Source organism: Vulpes lagopus, chromosome 16, assembly GCF_018345385.1.
Source record: "Vulpes lagopus strain Blue_001 chromosome 16, ASM1834538v1, whole genome shotgun sequence".
Classification (NCBI taxonomy): Eukaryota; Metazoa; Chordata; class Mammalia; order Carnivora; family Canidae; genus Vulpes; species Vulpes lagopus.
In genome coordinates this window covers 57,166,057-57,193,321 of record NC_054839.1, presented here as the reverse complement: position 1 = coordinate 57,193,321, position 27,265 = coordinate 57,166,057, and the positions used below count along the sequence as shown (strand labels likewise).

At 39.1% G+C, this 27,265-nt stretch overlaps 1 protein-coding gene across 6 annotated transcripts; it reads left to right on the top strand.

The window, feature by feature from the left end:
* Window positions 1–25,791, top strand: ESD (esterase D). 6 transcript variants are annotated; one of them, XM_041731139.1, is made up of 10 exons: window positions 20–133; window positions 4,374–4,426; window positions 6,997–7,069; window positions 7,913–8,001; window positions 12,068–12,166; window positions 13,643–13,767; window positions 14,886–15,005; window positions 16,477–16,575; window positions 18,912–19,079; window positions 25,494–25,791. In XM_041731139.1, exons 3-10 carry the CDS (start codon window positions 7,002–7,004, stop codon window positions 25,572–25,574), a joined length of 849 nt encoding a protein of 282 aa, XP_041587073.1. In that variant the 5' UTR covers window positions 20–133; window positions 4,374–4,426; window positions 6,997–7,001; the 3' UTR covers window positions 25,575–25,791. The 6 variants fall into 6 exon arrangements, with proteins under 6 accessions (XP_041587076.1, XP_041587073.1, XP_041587074.1 ...); XM_041731140.1 differs by lacking the exon at window positions 20–133 and adding an exon at window positions 587–879; XM_041731141.1 differs by lacking the exon at window positions 20–133 and adding an exon at window positions 3,256–3,447.
* The last annotated feature ends 1,474 nt before the right edge of the window (window positions 25,792–27,265 follow it).

The window sequence follows — 27,265 nt, the reverse complement described above, 5'->3', positions numbered from 1 at the left end:
AGTACTGCCCGGAAGTGGGCGTGTCCGGGCGTGGGCGGGGTCTGCGGGGGCGGGGTCGGCGCCAGCGGCCATAACGCGGCCCCGCCTTTCCGCTCCCGCTGCAGCTCCGGTTCCCGCCGCCGCCGATCCCGAGGTAAGGCCGCGTGTGGGGAGGGTCCTGACTGTCCTCGGTGTGTCCGCGGCTGCGCCGGGGCCCGCGGCGAGTCCAGCAGGGGAGGCCGGGGCGCCTCGGCCGGGAGCCCTGTCCTTACCGGAACTTCCCCATAGGACTGCCCCTGCGGCCTCCGAGCCGCTGCATTTCCTTGGCTCCTCGCACTTGGCGTAGCTCCTTCCCCCGGCCGTCCGGGCCGGTCGCCGCCGCGCGAAGTCCGCGCGTACCCGGTGCGCTGAGACCCAGACCGCAAAGCCGCCGCCGCCGCCGCCTGGGCCGGCGCGCCTGGGGGTCGCTCCCGGATGACGTCACCCGGGAAGCGGCGCCCGCGCCCACCTGGGGGCCCCGAGGTCGCTGGAATAGGAAGCAGCAGCGTCGGTTGGTGCGCGCCGTGGCCCGCGGGTGACAGTCAGTGGCGGAATTGAGGCGGCTCATGTCGGGGGCGGCCCTGTGGGCTGGAGCGGACGGCATCCCGTGTTATGGACGGGGAAGCGAGTCCTAGGAGCATCACCTGGCGCGGCGGCGGCGGCGGCGGCAGCACGGGGTGAAGCCGGGGGCTGTGGCCCCAGAACCAGCTCTGAACCTGCCACACCTCGGCGTTGGCAAGGCCGCCCCGTGGGGACCCCCCCCCGGCCGTGCCTCTGTTCTGCGTAGACTGGACATGATACGACCTTCGGCCCGAAAAACAACCTGGGACCATTGAAGACAATTTTGGGAGCCAAGCTAAGGTGTTTGGGATTCGTGGATGCTCGGTGTCCCGCACCGCCCCCCCCCCCCCCGTGGTGGTTTGAAAATGTATATGGGCCAGCCAGGTGGATTTTTATGATGGGAAAGAGACTCTGGCTTATCCACGGTTAAAATGCGACCAAAGTATATATGGAGGGTTTTTTTTTTTTTTAAGATTTTATTTATTTATTCATGAGAGGCCGAGGGAGGAGCAGGCTCCACGCAGGGAGCCCGACTTGGGACTCCATCCGGGGTCACCAGGATCACACACACCCTGGGCCGAAGGCGGCGCTAAACTGCTGAGCCCCCCGGGCTGCCCTGTATATGGAGTTTTATTCACCTTTATGTCTTTGTCAGCGCTTCATCGTTTCAATTTCGTGACGTTTTGATGGCATCAGACTTGGAAAAAAAAAAAAAAAAAGATGGGGATCCCTGGGTGGCTCAGCGGTTTAGCGCCTGTCTTTGCCCCAGGGCGTGATCCTGGAGTCCCGGGATTGAGTCCCACCTCGGGCTCCCTGCATGGAGCCTGCTTCTCCCTCTGCCTGTGTCTGCCTCTCTCTCTCTGTCTATCATGAATAAATAAATAAAATCTTTTTAAAAAATGATAATTAGTTGCATTACTTCTCCTTTCAGTGACTTAGGGGTTTTCATTCACTAGGCCAGCAGGATTCCCTCCATGCTTGTAGCCGCCCCATGGAGATGGCCAAGATTTCTTCTCTGCTAGTTACGTGGGCAAGCTGACCAAGTTTCTAGAATTGGCAGTATACTTAACACCGCTAAATCATACACTTTAAAAATGGTTAGGACGGTAAATTCTATGTCATATGTTTTATCACAGTTTTTAAAAATCAAATAAAAAAAATCAAAATGACTAACAGTTGCCTGGAGGCATGTCAGGCCTGACCATGGAACGTGTCTAGGTATACGTGAAGTGGTAAGTCCCCTGTATTAAAGCCCTAGGCTCCCGTGCAGGATTGATTTTAGTGGGACATACAAGAAGACAAAGTAGGAGCCTAAGTTTTAATTTCTTGTGTATAATTAGGATGGTGGTAGTGGAAATTTAAAGCAGGGTGGTAACTTTAAGACATTTCACACATAGATTAGGCAAGACAGGAATGAATGAAAAGAGAGACAGGAAAAGGAAGGAAAAAATGGTTTGAGGGTGAGAGATAGACAATTTAATTTAATTTATTTTATTTTTTAAAGATGTTATTTATTCATGAGACACAAAGAGAGAGAGAGGCAGAGACACAGGTAGAGGGAGAAGCAGGCTCCATGCAGGGAGCCCAACATGGGACTCGATCCCGGGTCTCCAGGATCACACCCTGGGCTGAAGGCGGCGCTAAACTGCTGAGCCACCCAGGGATCCCCGACACTTAATTTTAAATTGATTATTTATTTATTTATTTATTTATTTATTTATTTAGGGAATGGGGAGAGTGGGGGAAGGGCAGAGGGAGCGAGAGACTCCTAAGCAGGCTTCATGCCCAGTGCAGAGCTCCATGTGGGGCTCAATCTCAAAACCCTGAGTCATGACCTGAGCAGAGATCAAGAGTCAGGGCATTCACCTCACTGAGCCACCCAGGTGCCCCAACACTTACTTTTATTTATTTTTTTCTAAAGATTTTATTTATTCATGAGACGTAGAGAGAGAGAGAGAGAGAGAGAGGCAGAGACACAGGCAGAGGGAGAAGCAGGCTCCATGCAGGGAGCCCGACGTGGGACCCCATCCGGGGTCACCAGGATCACACACACCCTGGGCCGAAGGCGGCGCTAAACCGCTGGGCCACCTGGGCTGCCCCTAACTAACACTTACTTTTAGTTGTGGTTAGTTTTACTAGCTGGTGGCATATCTTGGTAGAAGGGTCCAACGGGACATTTAAATTCTGGCACTAATACAGGAGAATGATTGGGCCTAGAGATTCAGATTTAGATTCTTTAACCTAGAAAATGTGATAGAAACATAAGGATTGGGAGTAAAGGGAAAGAGTGCCTGCGAAGAGAAAAGGAAAGGGAGATGAGAGAAGGAAGGAGTGGAAGAACCCAGACCCGGAGTTTTCTCTGAAGAGAGGATTTGAACAGAGACCTGACGTCCGCAGTGCCATTATCCCGCGATGCTGGGGAGGCCTGTGTAGGTCCTAAGAGCCAGTGGAGCAGGACACACTGAGGGTGAGGCAGTGGATCAAAGTCCGAGGAGTCTGAACGAATGGGAACAGAAACTCAGGAAGAGGTAGAGACGTTGAGACTCCTCCAAAGAAGAAAAGAATGGGTAAACCTAAAGAACACTCATTTCTGGAGGAGCATGGCAGTTAGCCTGAATAAAGAAAGAAAATAAATAAGAGATTTGGCAAATTGACCTTTTGGGGGAACAGGTGTTTGGTGAATAAAGATTTCTCTTTGATAGTTTTTCCCTGACTGGCCTGGCCGTGCCTTTGAGAAAACCACTTCCCTCTCTGAAGATGAGGTTCATATCATTGACTTTGTTGTGGAAGCGTTTGTAACACCCCCTGCACCTGCTGGCATCCTGAAATCGTTGTCTGTTTTTGTTTGGAGCTTTTCTTGGGAGACAGGTTTGTTTTGGGTTTTTTTGCTCAGTCTATGCCACCCTTTCCTTCCATTTCTCCCACAAAATATGTCCGAGAACCTAAATAAGACGTCGGCAGACAAGTGAAAACGATGAGCCTCCACGTACTGCGTATGCTTCTGTTTACTTCTCACTGTGTCGCAGTCCCTTCGGCCTCCTTCACAAGCCCGGTCATGTTTCTGAGCAGTTCATCCTTTCTGGCCTGTCAGCCCCGCAGCCCTGAAGTCCTCTTCCCTTCCCTCCTTGTCCCTGTGTGACACGTTCCATCTACACCTCCGTGCCGGACAGGTGTCGGCTCTGTAGCTTTCTCTTCCCTTCTTGCCCAGGCTCCTGGTTTCTTTACTCTCAGCGGTTGATTATATCTCAGGCGAGCAAATTACACTTTAAAACGTTCTTATCTACTTGATTAAAAAGGAAAAAACAAAAACCAAACCCACAACTTTCTTCATAGAAATCTTAAGTCTTGGGGATCCCTGGGTGGCGCAGCGGTTTGGCGCCTGCCTTTGGCCCAGGGCGCGATCCTGGAGACCCGGGATCGAATCCCACGTCAGGCTCCCGGTGCATGGAGCCTGCTTCTCCCTCTGCCTGTGTCTCTGCCTCTCTCTATCTCTCTCTGTATGATTATCATAAATAAATAATAAAAAAAAAAGAAAGAAATCTTAAGTTTAGCAGAAGATTTTGAACATCCTGCCTTGTGGCAAAATAGGTCTGAAAGCCATTAGATTAGGGCCGAGGCGATGGGGTCTGGTCCCACGCTGTCATACCCAGGGTAGAGAGTCCTCTGCCTTGAGAGAGAAAATGTCAGCTCAGAATGTGTGGTGCCCTGCACATGTCTATATGTCTATATAACCTCTGTTGTGAAAAGTATAAACCTCCTGTTTACAAACCATTTGTTTTTTTGTTTTTTTCCAGGATCACCTGTCCATCCTTTAGTGCAGGCAAAAAAGCAAGTAGCAATTGGTCAGGTAATAAACTTAAGTTTTATTTATTTATATGTTTTTTAAAGATTTTATTTATTCATGATAGACAGAGGCAGAGACACAGGCAGAGGGAGAAACAGGCTCTATGCCGGGAGCCCGACGTGGGACTCGATCCCAGGACTCCAGGATCGTGCCCTGGGCCAAAGGCAGGCGCCAAACCGCTGAGCCACCCAAGGATCCCCAAGTTTTAGTTCTTCTGTGTTACTTTGAAAGTTGGATGAGAAAGCTAATAACTTAGTTTAAAATGTTATTTTTCACATAGAAAAATTTTCATGAACAATGAAGTCACCTAGTTGAATAGTTCATATATCACAGTGTATTTAGTTCACGGCTTGTGTCATACTTTTTATTGAGGGTAAATTTTCTCTTGATTTGTGATCGAAGGTAATTTCTAAAATGGGTGGTTAGAGGGAAAAAATTTCAAAAGCTTTTGTTTTAGTCAGTTCATTCTATCAAGTGAAAACATAGCATTTTAACTGAATTTTCTCTGACCAAATGCGAAGTACTGATTTTGAATTTTAAGTAAAGAATATTAAATAAGCAAAAGAAATAAGACTAGTTGTCTTTTACTTTTAAAGTATAGGAAAAAAAAGATGAAGGACAAGCTGATTTTTAAAACTTTCACATACTTGGCAGTCAAAAGTTAATAAAAGAATTATTCCTTAATTCAACAAATAATTATTAGTTATCTTTTATGTACTAGATATATGCTCAGTATAACATGGTTTTGGAAAGCAAACGAAACCCTTACTAAATTTAAGAAAATAGGAAGGACATCCTTATAATTCAAAAAGACTGTATGCCTTGGTCTCATGTATATATGCTAAAATTATACGTCTGTGTTAGTATATTATTAAGCTCATATCATGAACAAGAATAGCTGAAGTTCATAATTTTTTTTTTAAGATTTTATTCATTTATTCATGAGAGACACACAGAGAGAGAGGCAGAGACATAAGCAGAGGGAGAAGCAGGCTCCATGCAGGGAGCCCAACGTGGGACTCGATCTTGAGTCTCCAGGATCACACCCTGGGCCAAAGGCAGTGCTAACCCGCTGAGCCACCTGGGCTGCCCAATAATCAAATAATTAATAACATTTGTGAGCAGTTTGTTAAGAATTGGTCTCTTACAGATTAAATACATAAACCTGTGAGTAGAAGGTAATTTCTCTGTAATTTTGAGCCCTGATCCTACAAATTTAGTCAATCTCAGCTTCTGAAAAAGAGTATGTAAAGATCCTCCAAAGAAGCAGGAGAGCACAATAGCAAAGAATAGGTGGGCTCTGATGTCAGGATCCCTGTTCACATCCCAGCTTTCCAATGTAAAGATAAGTATTTGGATTTACTGAGGAAATTACTAAAAGGTAGGATTGAAACTCATCTTATTTAGAATTTTGCAAAGACATTTCCAAGATTAGCTTTTTAAAGATTATTGTTATATATATATATATATATATATATATATATTTTTTTTTTTTTTTAAGAGCAACCCTAAAGCTCCAACTCTGATCAGCGTACTGTAGACCTGAGAATGTCAGTAGAAATCATGTGGAACATTTTCACTGAGAAGACCACTAGAGCAGTAGTACCTGTTCCAAGAATCTGAGGATTTTTTATTTAGCACGTACAGCTAACTGACTTAAAATAAGGTGGAACATAAAATAAAATAAGGTGGAGAAGGGAATTCTTCCATTAGAGACACACATCAGAAGCAGTCTGGTTCCTCCTTGCTAAGCAGGCACTTCTAGTAAGGACGGTTTACTGACTTTTTTTTTGTAGTATTAAAAATTAATAATGTGGCATTTTAACATTTAAGTTTTAAGATTATTACATTAACATTTAAGTTTTAAATTATTATTTAAAAGATTTGTCTGCGAGAAAAGAATTACCAGACTTCAAAATCTCCCATCGATAAGCTGCACGGTCAATTCCCTTATGTTTTACTTGTTGGTTTGTTTTAAAAGGAGAACTGTTGATCTAAAAGTTGTGCATCACTTTCTCAGACAAACCCCTAGAAGGAGGGAGGAATTTGGTCTGAGTGAGCATATAACAAAGTGGCGATCATGCTGTAAGTGCTCAATAAATGTTACCGCTTATTGTTATCAAAATCGTTATTGTGACATCATTTTCCTCCCATTTTAAAATGAACCATAATCTGTAAGACCACTTCTTTGACTCCTTTGTGATAATTGACAGGTAAACTATTAACAATTTTTTATCTTCTAAGCTAAGGTAGTTAATTAGTAGCTTGCTTATATTCTCCTTCTTTCTGAAAAGAATTTGGGGCAGTCCACAAAAAGAAAACAACAAAAAAAAGCTTATTAACCAACTGGGTAAATTAGTCCTGACGTACCGAAGTACTAAGTTTCCTAAAGTGCGTAACAAGTGTGTACCTGAAACTGAGTCCGTTTCTTAATGTTCTTTATCAGAGAAAAGTAGTGTGTGAAAAACTATGCTAGGTGGAAAACAATTGTTTGATAATTTATCTGAAAACAGTTTTGTTTAAATTTTTCAGGAACAAGTGTTCTGAAAATTAATGTTGATCTTTACTAACAGGAAGAATGGCGTTGAAGCAGATTTCCAGCAACAAGTGCTTTGGAGGATTGCAGAAAGTTTTTGAGCATGACAGGTAACTACCAAGAATACAGTTTTAGGTACCTCTCATTCTGCTTCTATCTATTTGGTTCCTTTAATCAGCCCACGAGAGATCATTGTTGCACAAATTACCATTTACATGGGAAAATACCTGTGGCTTTTATAAAAATTTCCTTATTTGTGATATTAGTGATTATAATAAGATATTAGAGACAGAGAACAAATTAAAATGTGGTACATTTCAGTGCCCATGAACAAACATGTAACTTAAGATCTTTAAAATTCATTTTTTATAAAAGCTGATGTTATTTTATGCATCTCTAGAAACAAAAGCAATTTCTCTTTTAGTAATATTAGTGCTACATTGAGGGTATTACATTTTATTCTTTTTTTTGTTTTGTTTTTTTTTTAAAAAAAAAAAACATTTTCCAATCCAGAAGACAGTTTGGGATTATTTTTTTTTAAGGTTTTATTTATTTATTCATGAGAGATAGAGGCGAGAGACGTGCAGAGACACAGGCAGAGGGAGAAGCAGGCCCCATGCAGAGAGCCCGATGTGGGACTCGATCCCGGGTCTCCAGGATCAGGCCCTGGGCTGAAGGCGGCGCTAAACCGCTGAGCCACCGGGGCTGCCCCTACATTTATTCTTTTAATTTATTCCCGCCCCCTCCCCATGACTTCTATGCCATGCATAGCAAAGACTCAGCTTGGTTAATAGATCAGTATGCTAAATTGGCCCCATCATTTCTTTAAGGGCCAAGGTATTTTCCTTGGAGTCACTTCTTTTGGACATTAAATCACTTATTTTTATGTTTCTGTCTTAACCAATGAGAGGCATTGATTTTTGTTGTTGTTGTTGTGGCTGTTAAAATTACAGTGTTGAACTGAACTGCAAAATGAAATTTGCTATCTACTTACCACCAAAGGCAGAAACTGAAAAATGCCCCGCACTATATTGGCTGTCTGGTAAGTGTCATTCATTTGCGTTTTAGAAAAGAGTTTCTTTTTAACTGCCTTATCTTACTCTTTTATCTTAACAGTGTGCTTGCTGAGCCATTTTATAAAAGACTTTAGGAGCCTCTTTCTACTCTGACTTTATCCTGAGAATGACTTCAGACCTAATGAGTTACATTTGTTTCACTTCTTTTAAAGTTAAAACAAGTAATTTAACAGAGAATGTACAATTCTGGACTCAATGGCAAGAGCTTAGAAAAGTTACTTAATTTGTACCTACCTAAGAATCTCTGAAATTTGTAGAGATTTTACTACTCAAATAGAACAATATTAGGTAACCCACAATACACTAATTAGAAACTACAGACAAGTAACTCCTTAGAGTCTTCTCTAAAATGTTTTAGTTGGATTCCCATCAATCCTCTCTGGCAATAGTCTGGAAAATCACAAAGGAATATTAGAGCTGTTTAATCAGTGGTGAATATTAAAGACTATCGAATGGATTATAAGAGAATAAGGTTTTGCTACCAGTAGTTTGAAGCTGTGTGCTAATTCTTTCACAAGCTGTTGTTGGTATTTTATCTTTAGAAGCAAACATAAGGAGAGACTTGATAGAAACCAAATTATGTCATAGAGTGCTATTTTTGTCATTTTACAATTGTTTATAACTTTTCTTTTAATAAATTCCCTCTTATAGATAAATGTTTTACTGAGGATGAGCCCCAAATACTAGTCCTTTAAAATGAAAATGAGACTTTTCATTTTAAAAGGTAAAGATTTTTTAAAATAAAAGGTAAAAATGAAGTGCCTATATGATTGTAACTCAACAACCCATTTTTGTGATTGAAAAAAACAAACTGATTTTGCTAGAAGAGCGTTGGGTATTGCCAAAAGCAGCAAGAACAAAGTTGCATGCTTGTTTTAGGAGCATAGTATTGTATAGCTGAAGATGACCTTAGAAATCATGTAATCTGCAGAATAGTTAACTCTTTCATAGGCCCAGAGAAGTTACATATTGACCAAGATCATATAACAGAGTCAACAAGTTTTCTGACTCATAACCCAGCGCTATATTTAGTCTTTCCCCTATTGTTTTTGCATTTTGTTTCTGAGGACAGCTGCTGGAGTCCTCTCTCTTGGCTATAATAACTATAACATAGATCGGAGGTACCCAGGGTATTGTGTAAGCGGTACTATAATAATAAGGCCATAAATTCCTAACCAAAATTAGAATCTATCAAGACATACCATCTGAGCTTTAGAAGAATTAAAAAATAGAATTTGTGTTTGTGTACATCATATGATAGGATAGTTTTCTTAGTGAGAGGCTGAAGAACAGATAGACCTTGGAAATGAAGGCTTGATTTTCTTTAAAGAATTAAAATTGTCTGACTATACACTGGAGAAATAATGGCAAAAGAATTTCAGTGTATTTATTTCTCAGTAAATTGAAGGAAAATAATGGCAGATATACATCAGTTATCATATTTCTGAAATTACTAAATTAACTGAAAGTAAAACATCCAAAATGAAATTCTAAAAGATGGTCCTGATGAAGTCATTTGTGTGTCTCCCAAGTCAAGGCGACCAGCGGAATAGCCCTTCATTAGCCGTATACTCGAGAATATATGGGCCCATATAAAAGCTTGCACACAGATATCTATATATTACATATATTATTTATAATAGCAAAAAAGTAGAAACAAACCAAAGGTCCATCAACTAATGAAATAAGTAAAGTGTAGTATAGTGGAGTATTGCTTAACAACAAAAGTGTTGAAGTCCCCATAGATGTGCGACATACAACATGGATGAACGTTGAAACCATGCGAAGTGAAAGAAGATGTTTACAAGAGACTACGTATTGTTAAATTCCATGTATGTGAAATGTCCAGACTAAACAAATTCATAAAGACAGAAAATGATTACCTGGGGCTGAGGAGGCAGGGATTAGGAGAAAATAGGAAGTGACTGCTAATGGGTAGGGGTTTTCTTTTGGGGATGGTAGAAATTTTTTTTTTTTTTTTTTTTTTTTTTTTTTTTGTGATAGTCACACAGAGAGAGAGAGAGAGAAGCAGAGACACAGGCAGAGGGCGAAGCAGGCTCCATGCACCGGGAGCCCGACGTGGGATTCAATCCCGGGTTTCCAGGATCGCGCCCTGGGCCAAAGGCAGGCGCTAAACCGCTGCGCCACCCAGGGATCCCCTAGAAATATTCTAAAAGTAGAGAGTGGTGGTATTCCATAATTGTAAATATACCAACAGTCACTGAGCTGTACACTTTAGGTGGCTGAATTGTATGGCGTCTGAATTGTAGCTCAATAAAGCTGTTACCCAGAGCACCTGGGAGGTTCAGTCGGTGAAGCAGCCAACTCAGTTTCACCTCAGGTCATGATCTCACGACTGTGGGATCGAGCCCTGTATTGGGCTCTGTGCTCAGTGTAGAGTCTCCTTCAGACTCTTTCTCCACCTCTCTCTCCCTCTCATTCTGTCTCAAATAAATAAAAAATCTTTAAGTAAATAAATAAAGCTGTTAACCAAAAAAAACCCCAAACTCTTCATATAAAATAAGTATAGTTCAACAAGTGTATATTATTAGTAACCTTCTTTATATTCTTGAGAGTAATTCTGCTAATAGAATTATCTTCATTTCTATGAGTCTACAGTTTATATCCTAATACCTTAATAAAGGAATTAGTGTCCTAACTAGAAAGAAAACAAATTTTTCTCTGGTCTCTAAACATTTACATTTCCCGAGTGTAAAGAAACTGTACACACTGTGTCTGAGACACAGTTCAAGGCTTTTTACATGTTATCACCTTGAATCCTCACAGCCACATTATGAGATAATCGTAAGCAATATTATCCCCATTTTTCAAATGAAAGAACTGAGGCTCAGAATATTCAAGTTACTTGCCTGATTTTGGTGAGCCAGTAAGTGGCTGAGTGACATCTTGAGAATGAGATTCCGTCTGAAGTCCAAAACCCATTCTTTTTACACTCTTAACCTTGCCTCTGAACACATTTATATTAAGGTTGCCAAGACTGTTGACCTTTTAGCAGTATTTGGGGTAGTTGTGGCTCCCGTACCTCTGGAGGATGTACTGGTACAGAACATAGTAGACAAACAAGGACTTTGTCCTCTGGCCATGCCTAGTGAAAGCATGTTTGTCCTACCAGTTTATCCAGTGATCCTTGTATGAACTCCCGTAACACTTTATGCAGTGATTCTTGTAACTTTGTATCTTGTAATCATTTACTAATTTAATCTTCATTAACAGCCATTTCAAATAAGTCCCTGCTGGCTGTTAGGGGATAAATAGAAACTATAAAGTTCATACTGCATCCTGTATACGAGTCCGTTTTGATGTTGCTAATTATCAGGATATTTAGCATTGGCCACTGGAAAGGGGGTTTTGGGTTAGGTGATACTTAGCTCAGCCATCTCTTGCCAGTTTATTCTTGCACCATCTCCTATAATAGAATTCAGTCACCTATCATACAAAAGCCTATAGCTAGGAAAAATGGCCTAAATAGTTGGAAAAACAGGGGCTAAAATTTAAGGAAGGTATATGGTGACCATTTCTACCTTAAATCGGCAAGGAATACAAAGATGGTCAGGCTCAATTTTGTTGCCGAGGGCCACTTGTATTTTTAAAAAATCAAGTTATTTAAAGTATTATGACTGAATGTGAATATTTATGTTTTGATGCAGGAATAGTAACATGTTTAATTAGCATGTTTGACAACACCCCACTGGGGTTGATAAAACATTTGATTTCTATACCATATTGCCAATCTACGGTTTGGAAAATTCCAGATTCTCAAGGATTTCAATAATTGATACTTTAGTGAGTGACTTTGAAAGGACAGCTGTGGGAGCGTTTAGCCTAAGATGGTTCTTAGATTAATACTATTGTAAATTTTATGAGAAAGGGAACTTTATTGTCGTCTTTAGGATTATTCCTAAAAAAAATTTTTTTTATAATACCAAGTGAGCTTGTTTTCTTACATAAAAGGATTAAATCTTACAAACCACCGACAGGGTAGCATGAGGTAACACTATTTCTGATCCTCAGGTTTGACTTGTACAGAACAAAATTTTATATCAAAGTCTGGTTTTCATCAAGCTGCCTCAGAACATGGCCTTGTCGTCATTGCTCCGGATACCAGCCCTCGTAAGTGTTCTCATTCTGGAGATCCTTTATAAGAATATAAATCTTTCAGACTAAGTTATGAGATAAGTGGTATAATATAATATTGTTTTATTTTTTATTTATCTTATATTTTTGCTGTTATCTCTTAATCTTTCAGATGATATCTTAACTCTAAAGTACTGTGCTATATATTTTTTCTCACTGAATTTTACTCATGACATCACTCTTATTAGAGGGGACTATTTTGTTATTTCCAGGTTGTAGAATAAGACACTTCAAAACAGACTGAGCAACTTTAATGTATATCATATTGGCGCTAGTGCCAAAATGCACAAAAATTTTTCTATTCCATAGGTAAACTATCTTGTCACATGAAAATTATGTCTTTTCTCATCTCTTTATCCATCATAGTTTAATATGTATTGATTTTAATATAACTAAAATGCTTATATTAGAGAAATGCAACTGTCCAATATTTGTGAACTCAGTCCATCAGTAAGTTAAAACTCATTTTGTGACCCTAAAAGTGTCAGGAAATGGGATTTATTAAATGGCGGCTAAAATTATGTGGAAGATGAATGGCTGGTCTTGGGAAGTAGTATATTTCTTTTCACAGGACATAATAATACACTAGAGCAAGACATGTCTCACTAGAAACGTAATAAAAAATTTAATTCTGAGCAATATCAACAATACTAAATGCCTAGAGATAAACTTTTAAAATATGAAGACTTATTTTTTAAAAGGAATGTAAAATTTGCTAACGATCATAAATGAAGACTTTCATAAATGGAAAAATGCCATGTTCCTGGATGAATATCATGAAGTGGTCATTTCCCTGAAATTACTCTACCTATTAACAGTAATTCTATCAACCATCTCAGTGGTTGGCCTTTTAACCACCTGCAAGCATATAATACAAAACCTACCTAATAAATTTTAAAAGATTGTAAGAAAATCCCATTGGGGGATGAATAAATAGAAGAAACATGATGGAGTGATTCCAAAATACATAAGGAGACGTTTTCAGTGCACGATAGTGATATGAGCACAAGCATGTCTCCCTTCCCTTCTAAGAGAAAAAAAGTGTTAGTGATAGAGGAGGTTCCTCAGGGGAGGAATCTCAACACGTTTTGGGAGAACAGAGAGAAGATGTAAGTCCTTTGATAGGTAAACAGTGAAGAAGCATACATTCAGAATACACAGGAGGGTACTTCTTCCACAAAAAAAGCCAATATGCCTCAATGTGCCTCTCCTTAGCAGTGAATTCTCCAGCCTGGAAGGGCATTCCCTCTGTTACCTCATTTCCTAGAACTAGTCACATGGCAGTATTCGAGGGCAAGAGGGCCAGAAAGTATGCTCCCCAAAAGGCAGAGAACTGCAATATTTGGTGAACAACTCAAATGCAAATGAACTTTGAGATTCATTTAAAAGGGTGCTACCTACCATGAGTCCTTACTATGGAGTCGACGAAGCCACGGGATTTCTCCTTGATAGGTGGCTGCAATATTAAAGGAGAAGATGATAGCTGGGACTTTGGCACTGGTGCTGGATTTTATGTGGATGCCACTGAAGATCCTTGGAAAACTAACTACAGAATGTACTCTTACGTAACTGAGGAGGTAATTTCATTTACGTTGTACTTATGAATTGATGACTGCCAAGAGTTTGATTTGGGACCCAAAGTCCTTCTAGTCCTGCGACTTTTAAACCAGGGTATGGTATTGCTGAATCTACGTGGTACATGTTTATTGATTATCTTAGTGAACATTTCAAAGTTTAGTTGTATGATAGTCTTATTTACCACAATTTAAATTAGCATTAAGTACAATTTTAAAGAAGGTAATAATTATTTTGATGTCTGTGTACACTACCCAGATTATATAAAGAAAACAACATATGAAAAACCTTTTCATTTCTCTGGCAGCTGGTTTATTCAGACATAATGATTAACCAACCAAGGCTTACTTACCAAAAAGGATAAGTGAGGGTAACCATTGCTTGTATTAATAATATTTATGTTCAGTTTATACATTTTTCTAAATTTTGTATGATTTTAATTATTAATATGTACATCATAAAAACTGAGACACACACACACACACACACACACACACACACAAAACTGAGACACAATAATATTAATCACTCCTTATCCATACCCCAAATAATAACATTTTTTGGTACGTTCCAGAGTTTTTTTTTTTTTTTTGTATGACCAGTTTTCATACAGTTGTAAAATTTACTATCTTGTTTTTTTTAATTGTATAAAATAAATATTTTCCTAATACTCTTTGTAAGATAGCCTTAACAATTGCATAATATTCCGTGATATACCATAATTTACTTTTTCCTAATGTAGGACGTTTACATATTTAAGTATGTTTCTTACCACAATAAATTTTACTGCATTGATTGTCTTGATGTATAATTTTTCCCCCTAAGGACATTTCCCTAGAATAGATGCCAAGAAATGAAATTACTAGACAAAAGTTTAGACATTTTACAGGCTCGTCCTGCATCATCTTTAATTTGCTTTCTGAGAAGGATGTACCATGTTTTTACCAGCAGTACATTAATAATCCTTGTCTACCTGAGATATTTTTTATCTTTATTAGTTCATAGTATTGTAAGACTGTGATTTGAAAGTGATAATTGTGTAAGCATTTTATATGACTTTGAAAAAGTCTATAAACTTGTTTCTTTCATATCTTTTGTCACACTATTAAATTCTCTCTAGCTTCCCCAACTTGTAAATGCCAATTTTCCAGTGGACCCCCAAAGGATGTCTATTTTTGGCCATTCCATGGGAGGCCATGGAGCTCTGATTTGCGCTTTAAAGAATCCTGGAAAGTACAAAGTAAGATTACTGAAGCTTTCAGTGACAAATATTTCTCTTGGATAAAATCTGTTAGAAACTTTGAATGAGTTAAATCAGGATATTGTTAAGATAGTACTGGGACCAAACTTTTCTAGTGTTGGGAGTTTCAAGAAGCTGTAGGGGAAGAATATTAAATTTGACCACACAATTTTATGCTCCAGAATCAGAAGTATAGGAATTCTATCACAGTTGGTCTGCTAGAAGTATGATAAAGCAATTTTTATTGCTTCAATTCAAACTTAGTTTTCTTGGCATTTTTCCCCCTAAAGCTTGTTACTGTGGCAGTGTGTATCATTTACTTATATTTTTACCAGGAATACATTTGTTAAGTTGACTTTGATTTTCTGAGGTAGAATAAGGTATTCATAATTTGTAAAAGTCTAAGAATTTTCTCTTCTCATCGCCTCTGGTGAAAATTGGATTGCAGCTTAGCTGCAAAATAACACTCTGTCTTTCCATTCATTTATTTGAAACTGTATAGCTTTCCTTTTTTGTTGAAATGAGCCAAGGTGGAATAACCACCATATGTAAAATGTCCACATGTTGAGAAAGAAATGCTGAAGCAGTGATAATCTCAGGATTGCCTCTGCCTTTAATATCACAGAGCTGTCAGATACCTCAAGGTTTATTTGATCCATTTCCTTCCCTTAGAGAGAACTTAGTCATTTCAAGTGTGCCACTGAGATGAAAAATATTTCTTATAGCAGTTTTGCATTGTGGCACCAAATATTTTTCTTTTTAGTAGGCTTTATTATAAAGTTGAACTAATTCATGGCTTGATAGTAGGTTTTTAAAATAAGGTCTTATTTTCCATTGTTTTGTATATAAGGCAATTAGTTTATTAGTTTGAGGGAAAAAATCAAATTTAATTTTTTCCTTTAAAAAATTTAGTAGACAAAAAAAAAAAAAAATTTAGTAGACGTTGATAAACATACTTTGATAAGCGCTCTGAAATTGAATGATTCCATCTCTGCCACTTATCTAGTGAAAAACAATACTGCATAGAACACAAATATTTAAGGGCATTGCTCAGTCTTTCTTGGCCCTCTTTAAGAGAAATCATGGGTCTCATATTTAATAACATTGTTCACAAAAATGGGTATGAACTGTTATGTATTTCTCCTCATTAATTTTAAATGGAAAAAAATGCGTAGAAACTGAATATAAACTTGTATTTGTGCCATATTTAATGTATTGCTTTACAGTATGTTGGCACCTATGGTTAATTAGCTCTCTTAATAGAATACACAAAAGATGTATCCTGGAGAGGCCTGCAATCTCAGCGCATAATAGAGCCTAGGAAAGTTGTTCACAGGTGTTTTCATGGCAAGTCAGAGTTTATAAGCAAGTTGCAGATAAACTTCTGAGATTTTAAGTAAGTTGCAAATCATTTGTTCATGTTTGATTTAGCAAAATATAACTTGTTTTAAAATTTCCTTTGTTTCTGAAGTCTGTGTCAGCATTTGCTCCAATTTGCAACCCAGTGCTCTGTTCCTGGGGCAAAAAAGCCTTTGGTGGATATTTGGGAACAGATCAAAGTAAATGGAAGGTAGGTACTGGGATGGCTGTCTTCATGCTCATTCAGATTTGTGAAAAAGCTACACATCACAGATATATTCCTAACTGAAGGATCTGGAGCTAAAATAATTAACAGAAGAATCTATGTATAACAATATCGACAACAAAAAAGCCCTCTTTTCTAATTGTATTGAATTGTGGCGGATGTTCTGAGACTGTATTTTTTTTTTCTGCTAATGATTAATTTACATGTTTATTTCTAAATTAACATTCCCCAAAAATGCAACATTTTATTACTAAATTTACATTTGCCTCTTATTAACCAGGTGCTCAGCTGTACGATAGGAAGCATGACTCTTGGCCTTTTAATTATTCCACGTATCTATTTCAAAATCCAGCATCTCTCAGATTTGGATTTTAAATTCCAGACCTGGGCAGCTCCGGTGGTGCAGCACTTCAGCTCTGCCTGCAGCCTAGGGCGTGATCCTGGAAACCCGGGAAATCCCATGTTGGGCTGCCTGCATGGAGCCTGCTTCTCTCTCTGCCTGTGTCTCTGCCTCTCTCTCTCTGTGTCTCTATGAATAAATAAAATAAATAAATAAATAAATTCCAGACCTGAAAGTCTTTAAAAATAGTTATTATGTAATGTACATTTATGTAAACATTCGAATATCAAGATTGCTTTTTCAAGCATGGGAGCAGATGCTTCTAAATGAAAACTAAAAAGTGGCTCTTTGTTTTGAGACTTGTTTGATTTTTGTGCAGAAATAGGCTATTTGCAAACATCAAGAGTTTAAATATTTTGCAGATGCATTCATCATCATGTGCATGTTAACAAGTAGAAAATACTTGAGTGGGGGAAGAAAAAAACTTTTTTGTCTTACTGTCGTGTGTTGAGGGTCATTCACACATGGATCCCAATTTTATTTAAGATTGGTTATTGAAATTCTAACAAACTGTGGAGGGTTAATCCTTTAGTTACTGGATTAGAATTCTGTTTTGTTGAGGCTTATATTTTTATTATATTGGAAGAATGCAGAAAGTGATGACTTTTAGGTGCTTTGAGAGCTGACAATGCATGTACTTTGGTGTCTGGAGTCCTTGCCCCTGTGCAGAGCCTGTGTGGAGTTCAAGATCTTAGGGCACAAAGGTGATAATGTTTCATATCCATGTGGGGCTTAGGTTCTGATAGAAGTGTTGGGTAAAAGACCAGCTGGTGGGGCACCTGGGTGGCTCAGTCAGTTAAGCGTCCAACTTGTGATTTCAGCTCAGGTCATGGTCTCATGGGTGGTGGGATCGAGCCCTGAGTCCAGCTTCCCACTCAGCTGGGAGTTTTGCTTGGAATTCTCTCTCTCTGTTTGCTCTCTCTCTCTCTCTACCTCAAATAATAAATATATCTTAAAAAAGAAAGAAGACAAACTGGTTGATAGAAAGGAAGGGAGAGAAAAAAAAAAAAGAAGGGAGAGGCAGAGGCACAGGTAATCTATAAAGGAATCTAATTATATAATTTTTCTCTCGGTGACCGTAGATTTTACCATCTTAAGTATGTTGTTTTAGACTGTTACTTAATTTCAGAATAAGGAAGCCACGCAGAATTATGGAATCACAGAACTTTGAACTAGTTGGACTTTATAGATCTCCTTCCACTCTCATAAAATTAAAGCAAGTCTTAAAAAACAGGGTTTTGTCTTGATTGCACATAGAAGTTGTGACTAGTGAATATATAAAAATAAGAATACTTAAAGGTGGATGATAAAGTACAAACTTGTAACTGGTGGCAGCTCCTTAGATAATAAATTGGAGGAGTTGTCTATATGATTCAGATTATTTAAATTAAATCTTCCCCAAAGCTCCTAGGGGGATAGCAGACATTGGTGCTGAATAAAAGAAAAGGCTGAATGTATTTAAGTCCAGAATTAGAGCCAAAAAGAAGAGACAACAAAATAGACTATTTATTTGAAATAAATAATATCTAGAAAAAGAAAAAGGTAAGAAAGAAAGTTTCTGGAGGAATTTATAAAGAAAAAATACCATTTTGTTTTTGTTTTTTGGAGTTGAGAGGTAATTAAGAAGCTCAGAGGTTTAAAAGAAAAGGGTCCAAACTGTGAAGAATTCTAAGATACAGAATTCTCGCCACTGGCCCAGGACTGCTGGGAAGTAGAGAAGCAGCTATAAGTGGGACATCGATCTCTGAAGCCCTTACAAGTAAAAGCCAGACAAGACAATGTAAAAAAAGCATTTTTCTGTTTTAATCGTCCTTAGAGCTTAAATGACGTTAAATTTCTATTTGGTTCTGCTGTGGTCTATTTTGAAGAACATCTTTCTGGGCACTTTCAAATTTATTTGTCAATATTTGTCTTTTTCTAGGCTTATGATGCTACCCATCTTGTGAAGTCCTACCCAGGTTCACAGCTGGACATACTAATTGATCAAGGGAAAGATGACCAGTTCCTTTCAGACGGACAGTTACTACCTGATAACTTCATAGCTGCCTGTACAGAAAAGAAAGTCCCTGTTGTTTTTAGATTACAAGAGGCAAGTACTCGGAACCCTCTGCTTGTTCTAAGTAACTGTAAAAAAGCAAAATTCCAGGGGCGCCTGGGTGGCTCATTCGGTTAAGCATTCGACTCTGGATTTCAGCCCAGGTGGTGATCTCAGGGTCATGGGATGGAGCCCTGAGTCTGGCTCGTGCTTAGCTCGGAGTCTGCTTGAGATGCTCCCTCTCCCTGCTCGCTCCCTTGCTCTCTAAATAAATAGTCTTTAAAAAAAAAAAAGACAAGATTCCATAATACCTTATATTTCAGAATTTGAAAAGCTACCTCTAGTAAGGTTTTTTTTTTTTAAATTATAACAAGACACTTAAAGTGAAAGCCTTCTTACTAAGTTAATGATGTCTAAGATCAAATTCCATAGAAAGAAGAAAGCTTTCAGAAGTGAGAAGTATTTGTAATTTTCTGTGTCGCTGCAGAACCACTGAATAACAAGAAGCTTCATGCTTGAATAGTGCTTAATCTGCTGCATTTCTGCTGTGTCTGTCTTTGCACATACAGCTGTTTTCGCGTAAATAACAAGTATAACCTCCCACCGTAATCACTCTTCACTTTATGTGTACATCTTAGCCTCAGAAGCTGTGAACTGTTTGTCTCACACAAACGTAGGCACTTGATACTTTTTGAGTTAGCTGCTAATCTAGCCATTGTGCTTTGTGGTATTTTTTTAAATTTAAGAATAATTACTCAATTTCAGTTGATTTGCAGGTATTCCTTGACTAAAAGACTTAACTGTCCCCTACTCACCTAGCTCAGTGCTAATATAGTTATAATTAAAGAAATTCGGGAAAACAAAACAAAACAAAAAAGAAATTCGGCTTTTTTTTTAATTGCTTATTCATAAGCTTTGGTATGTAATTTAAACAAAATATTTCAGGATGAAAAGTGAACATGTAAATTACAAATGATTGTGATTTTTTAAAACATTTTTATTCACATTCCAGGGTAATATGTCAGGCACGTTGATCTAAAATGTATAATAATGATGATAAATGTCCAAGTAAATGTAGATCAGTGTATAACGTGTACATTTCAGTTTACAAAAGCTTTTCACAACATTAGCTCATTTTATCCTTATGTAGTCAAATGAGTGACCATTCCTATCCTGTCCATCTGGGGTTTTTGTTTTTAAGGTTTTTCATATTTTTTTTATTGTGTAAAAATATCATATATAAAATTTACCATCTAACCCTTTTTTTTTTTAAAGTAAATCTTTATTTACTTGAGAGAAGGACAGATGAAGCGAGAGCATGAGCGCGGGAAGGGCCAAAGGGAGAGGGGCAGAGAGGATCCTCAGACTCCCCTCTGAGCACAGAGCCCAACAGGGTCCATCCCAGGACCCTGAGCAGAAATCAGAGTTGGCCGCTTACCTGAGCCACCCAGGTGCCCCTCCATCTTAACTAAACAAACACATCTGTGCTATTAAGTATGTTCATGATGTTGTTCAGCCGTCACCACCGTCCATCTTCATAACTCTTATTTTGTAAAACTGAAACTTTATACCCGTAAACACTGAATTCCTCCTTCCTCCCTCCCTCCAACCTTTGGCATCCATCATTCCACTTTCTCTATATATCTGACTTCTCTCAGTGTCTCGTATAAGTGGAATCATATAGTTGTTTTCATAATTTCCTTTTAAATAGAAATGCAGCTGATTTTGGGGTGTTGCTTTTGTATTTTATTACTTTGGAATCTTTAGGGTTTTCTACATACAAGATCATATCTACGAACAGAGGTCATTTTATCTCTGTTTTTCCGAATTGTATGCCTTCTATGTCTTTTTCTTGTGTAATTGCTCTGGCTAGGATTTCCAGTACTGTGTGGAACAGGAAGTTTCAACAGTGGGCACCTTGTCTCGTTCCTGATCGTAGAGGAAGAACTTTTGTATCTCCCCACTCAGTGTAATGTTTGCTGTGGATTTTCATATATGGCTCCTGTCCATCTGTTTTACAGGCTTAGAAAAGTATTATGTATGTAAAGTTCATAGGACTAGTTTCCAGTAGAGTCGGCAAGGTCATTTGAATGGAAACACTTACCTTCCTGTCCTCTGACCATTCCCAGGCAGGGTGCAGCGGGGCTCCTGAGGAGCAAGGGGATGGAGTTTAGCTAACGCCAGGAGAATTTATGCATAACCTGCTGTTTCACTCACGCAATAGATCTTAACAGTCTCCACCTTTTTTAAAAATTTCCCTAATATTTTTATCGGGTAAATAACGTATATATTATTTACATGTATATATGTGTACATACATGCTTATGTGTATATGTACCATGTGGGAAAAATATGTCAAATACCAATATATTAGATGTGCCTTATTTTCTCTGAGTGTCCTTCTTTAATAGGATTTCCTTAGGTTAATTTAAGCACTTACCAGAATTATGTATTTTCAATCAATAATGAACTTTGAGAATCCAAATGCCAGTTTAATTATAAAGTAGTGTGTTCAACTATATTAACTGTAGCTAGAAGTAACGTAATAAACCATGTTTCTTACCGAATCATTTCTTGGCACTAGAAATGTTGGATGCCTTCCCCCCCCCCCCCCCCCCCCGGCCAAGGCTGTGCCAGGAAATTCTGTTGTTACTACCAACAACAAAGTTTCAGCCTGCCAACAAAGACTGAAAAAATCTCTGGAGTTTGTTATAAAAACAGCTAGTAGTTAAAACACTGCTGAAATTCTTGGAGGGGAAAAAATAAATCAACTTATTTATTTCTGAAATGCTTTATATCCTAAGCAACTAAAAAACACAGTTGGGTGTATTTAATGAGGAGTTAAGACAAAACATTCAGTTCTAAAAAAGGGTGAGAAAGTATTGAAATTACCAGCCATAATCTTTAGTTCAGGCACAATTTTTCGTTCACTCTCTTTCCAGCAAGGGCAGGGTAAGAGCAAACCACACCATCCGAAGACGATGTCTAGGCTTGCTGTGATTGAATGAGCAACTGAGTAGACATGACCGGGCATGGCTCCGGAGAGGCTGCCTTCGGGTTTTTGGGCCAGTTTCCACTGCCTTCAGGTTACCTCAGGTCTGAGAGTCGTATCTGCTTTATCAGTTCAGTATTAGTACAAGAGGACTGTATTTCTTATGAAATAAATTGAGCAGTGAAGCATTAAGTAGGCCGCAGAAAATAGGGGCAGTCTAGAAGTATGTGAATGAAGGAGGACGATGAAAAATTACGGTCATGTATACGATTTACCCAACTTTCTTTTTTTCCCTCTTTTTGGTATTAAATGCTCACAATCCAGTTTTATGGTCTACAGTCGGAGAACAGTTGAGAGGCAAGTGTGGCGCCTGGGGATATTTGTCCCCTCATAGAATTTCTCATACTCTGTTTTGGCTTCCGTGGATCTAAATTGAAAAAGCACTCGGAGCAGAGTCCTGGGAGTGTAGCCTCCAGTGTCTTCCTTCCAGTTACTGAACTTATGTGGTGAGCAAAAGATGTTGGGGACCTAATGGAAACCCAAGAGAGCAAGGCTCCCCCACGTCCTCAAGTCTCAGGCCAGTTTTGAAGACTCACAGACTGTTTTGGCCTCTGCACTGCCTGGTAGAGAACAGGAAGGAAGTGGCACAGAATTCCAGAAGTGCAGGCATCTCCTGTGCCCCCGTGTCCTCCGGCTCAGCACTACTACCCAGCACGCAGACTCCAGGAGCTGCTTATTAAATAAGGAAACTTCACCTTTCAGCAGTCTTCTCTGTATTCTGAAGAAACTAACTGACCCAGGGATTCCTAGCGGAGCTTTTCTAATTGGGTCTGGAAAATGTGTGGGGAAACACTGCCTGTTTGAGTAAGTGTTCATCATAGCTGCTGGAGCACTGCTGCTTTTTTGAGAGCTGAGGGAGGAATGAAAGAATGTGTTCGTTTATTTTTATACTCTTTAAGAGAGTTTGCTACTGACTGATGATTTTGCCATTTAAACTGGAAGTAGATAGAAGAGAAAACCAAGGCTCTTTCAAGTGTCACTGAATATATGGAATTGCATGAGCTGCTTAACACAGCAAACTAACTCAAAAGAATTTAATGGAAGGACCCACGCTTATTTAATAATATCAATAAATAGAAGGGGAAACCAGTCAAGAATGACACCGTTAGCTCAACTTATATAAGCATCTTCTGTCTACCAGAATGGCAGGAGTTCACATGTGTTCTCCTGCCCTGAAGTTGACATTTAAAAACATCTTTCTCGGGGCGCCTGGGTGGCTTTGGTCAGTTGGGTGTCTGACTTTTGATTTTGGCTGAGGTCCTGATCTCCAGATGAGACATCGAGCCTCGCAAGGGGCTGTGCTCAGCGAGGAGCCTGCTTGAGATTCTCTCTCCTTCTCCCTCTGCCCCTCCCCCTGCTCATGTACCCTGGCTCTCTCTGGCTTGCTTTCTTGTTCCCTTGTTAAAAAAAAAAAAAAAATCTTTCTCACTGTGTCGTGATAGGCCATTTTCTATCTTCTTGTAAAGGTGGATCTTCTGTTAAATATCACTATGGACATTAGGGACTTTGGCTTTGTGTTTTAGGTAAAATATACCATAACCTCGTGGTGCACTCCCGAGAGCTGGAAACTGTGACTTTGCCTTACCCTTGGTCTTCTCTACTGAAATAATAATAATGAATAAATAACACTAACAGCCCTTTGTGCCTGTGCACCTGAAACTGTGCACGGCATCCAACCTCCGTGAAACTGCCTAGGAAGACGGCAGACTCGGGTCACAGCGGAGGTTTTGCTGCACAGGTGTCAGGGCATCCGTGTCCCAGCGTCCGTACCTGTCTTCAGTCAGAGACCTCTTTCCATCTGCAAAAACTGGCAGGTGCTGCTCGGTACTGTGTTTCCTAGGGTCTGTGGGTTGGAAGTCGTGGGCCTGTTTCACCTCCTAATGACTGAGGAATTGCAGGGGTCCCACATGCTTTTGTTTAAGTAATTCAGTCCTTCAGCCTTATTTATTTTTTTTTTTAAAGATTTTATTTATTTATTCATCAGAGACAGAGAGAGAGAGAGGCGGAGACGCAGGCAGAGGGAGAAGCAGGCTCCATGCAGGGAGCCTGAAGTGGGACTTGATCCCGGGACTCTATGTCCTGGGCCGAAGGTGGCGCTGAACCGCTGAGCCACCCAGGGACCCCCCAGTCCTTCAGCTCTAGATTGAACTTGCTGACTGGGACGGGTCTAATCGAGAAATGGGAAACCACTAATTCCAAAGCTCAGCCTTAATTCTGGCAACATTCTCGTCAGGTTCGTTTCTGTGATTTGGCCACAGGAAACCAGACTGTGCTTTTAAGTTACTGTGATGACTTGAACCTGGAACTCTTTATTTAACTTCCGTTCCCAAGACGTATACCACTGCATACCTGTGGGAGTAAGAGGTTAAGAGCATTTACCGATTTCATCAAAACCTTAGGGATTTGCCTTGTTCCTTGAAACCCAGTTGATATTTTTATTAGGGCTATTTTTGCTTCTTAAGTGTTTAGGAAAATCCCATTTTCTCCCATCAGAGACCATTCACTAGATAAAGCTAAAAACTTTAAGATCTTGCTTTGACTTTTCCCTCCTTTCAGCTTATGCCACCTTGGGTTTTCATTGTGTTTAGCTCCCTCAGGTTCTTCCCACTTAATTTTTTTTCCTTTTCCTTTGAAAGCCTCTTCATGTCTTGTAGTCAGAGGACGCCCCAGGGAAGCATCTTCTCTCCATTTAGCAGCGTCAGTGGTTTTAATGAACCAGCTAGCTGAGATCTGTTTCATCTCAGCTGCTTGGCATACTACATTTTCTCTGTTTCAGGATAGTTTTCAAAATAGTTGACTGACGTCACCCAGGATGGTTTACTGCTAAGGGATGTCACGGTTTAATGAAATACTCCCCTCTCCTCAATAGAGACGTGATGCGCTTCTTTTGTGCAGGAGGTGGATTCCTACCTAGACTTCGGATGGCTGACTTCCCAGTGTCTGGCCAGTTGGGTGGTTCTGTGCTCTTTCTCTGTGTTGTCTTTGTGTGCTCATTTTGTATTTTAACGTTTCCCATCTTACCCACATTGATGTATTTCTTCTGTGAGTTGAAACTTCTTGCCCATGTTCCTGACTTCCTTAAGTTCTGATTCTTATTCCTTGTTGACGTGACCACCTGTTTATCCTGTACATTTAGTTCATGTTTTATTTCCTTTCTTTGCATATTATGCGGCATCCAAAACCTAGGCTTCGGAGAATATTTCTTTTTCTTCATACTTTTGCTGTTCTCTTAATGTTCAGTGAAAAGTGTTGAAGTACAAGTACAAATAAGCTTGATTTTGATTCGAAACCTTCCTCCTACTGTAATAATTTCAGGATTTACATGAAAATTAAGTGACGAGAGAGACATATAATGTCCTTAGTACTGGTGTTTCTGACCAGTAAATATCTTACCATTTCTCTCTTTTGTCTTCTAGGGTTATGATCATAGCTACTACTTCATTGCAACCTTTATTACTGATCACATCAGACATCATGCAAAATATCTGAATGCGTGAAAAACTTCAGTTAAGAAAATTTGTTCGAGATTATAAAATTATAATAAACAGAATTGCAGGGAAAGATGATTTCAAGACATTGGATTTCATAGTGCTAAAAATGTATCATTCTGTAGTTAAATCCCTTTCTGAGTATGTAAAACCTGCTTATGATTTAAAAGTTGTTTTATCCCTGTTACATGGAAATATTAAATACTTTACAGCTTTTTCTAGGCTATTTGGAAATCATTATTGTATTAATTAACCTCGGGCCACAGAATATATAAATACAATCGCATTTAAATCATAGAATGCTAACTTGGGAATGGGTTTGAGAGGTATCGTAGCCAAAACCCTTCAGTTTGCCAGACTTTAAAGTCTGTGAAAGCATGGACTGTGTTCCTTATGTTCAGTGTTAAAGCTCTAGTGTCTAGCAGCTACTTGGCTTCTAGTACGCATTTAATAATTATTTTTTGCTGACTTTTCTGAGCCAACTTCCATTTTTAAGTAAATTCCCCATCATTACAGTTATTTGTGGGACAGCTAAGATTAGAAGCCAGACTTCCTAAACCCAACCCAATGATACTTCTTTTCTTATCTATTAAGCCAAACAGATTTGTGGACATGGATTTCTGGAATGTCCCAAGAGACAAGAATTAACTAATAAGATTCAATCTGAAAATAGCTATATAAGGAAAGTTTTTTCATCTGTTACTCTAAACGCAGTATTTTCTTTCAGTTACATGCAGAAATTTTGTAATCAGTCTCTTTGTAAATAACAAATTGTATTCCTCTAAGAACTTAACGAATAGGGACGCCTGGGTGGCTTGGCGGTTTAGCACCTGCCTTTGGCTCAGGTCGTGATCCTGGGGTCCTGGGATCGAGTTCCGCATCCGCTCCCCACAGGGAGCCTGCATCTCCCTCTTCCTGTGCCTCTGCCTCTCTCTGTGTGTCTCTCATGAATGAATAAATAAAATCTTAAAAAAAAAAAAGAACAAATAAATTTTTGAAACACGATAAATGAAGTTTGGTTATTTTAAAAATATTTTTCTACTAAGGAAGCATGAAGATTATACATTTTTAAAAATGTTAATTCCAGTGTGGTTAACATTAGAGTGTTGTATTAGTTTCAGGTGTGCGAGGTAGTGATTCAGCACTTCCGTCTGTAACTCTGTGTTCATCAAGATAAGTATACTCGTGACCCCCTTCACCTATTTCACAAAGAGCATACTTTTACGCATTCAATAAGATTGCATATTTTTAAAAAAAAAAAAAAAAGACTGCATATTACATGGTAATTGAGGAAGCTATCAGGTACTTTAAAGTTATAAAATTAGTACTAGTTAAATGTGAATTAGATTGTACTAAAAATTATTTTTTTATTTTTTTTTTATTTTTTGTACTAAAAATTTTTAAATCAGTACTGTTGAAGTATCTGTAGTCAAGATTGAGCCCTATAGTGAACCACACACAAAATGTTCTAAACTGTTTCCCTAATAAGGAAGATCATTTAATTTGCAAATTTTGTGCATGTTATTGGTAACTCCTTTGTAAAGAGAAGCAGGTGTGTACCTCTTAGATCACTGACTTAGTTGCAGATTTAATCAGAGAAGCAGAACTAGTAGGAGATAGACATATTAAGAGATTTCTCATAAGGAATTGGCTTATGTGATTGGGGGCGGGGGGCTGGCTAAGCAAGTCTGAAAGCCCAT

What these genes read in the sequence shown, in the direction of transcription:
- ESD (XM_041731138.1), top strand. An exon ending in CGCACTATATTGGCTGTCTG is followed by an intron (nt 8,002 to 12,067) that starts GTAAGTGTCATT and finishes TCTGATCCTCAG; the next exon opens with GTTTGACTTGTACAGAACAA. An exon ending in TTGTTTTTAGATTACAAGAG is followed by an intron (nt 19,080 to 25,493) that starts GCAAGTACTCGG and finishes TTTGTCTTCTAG; the next exon opens with GGTTATGATCATAGCTACTA.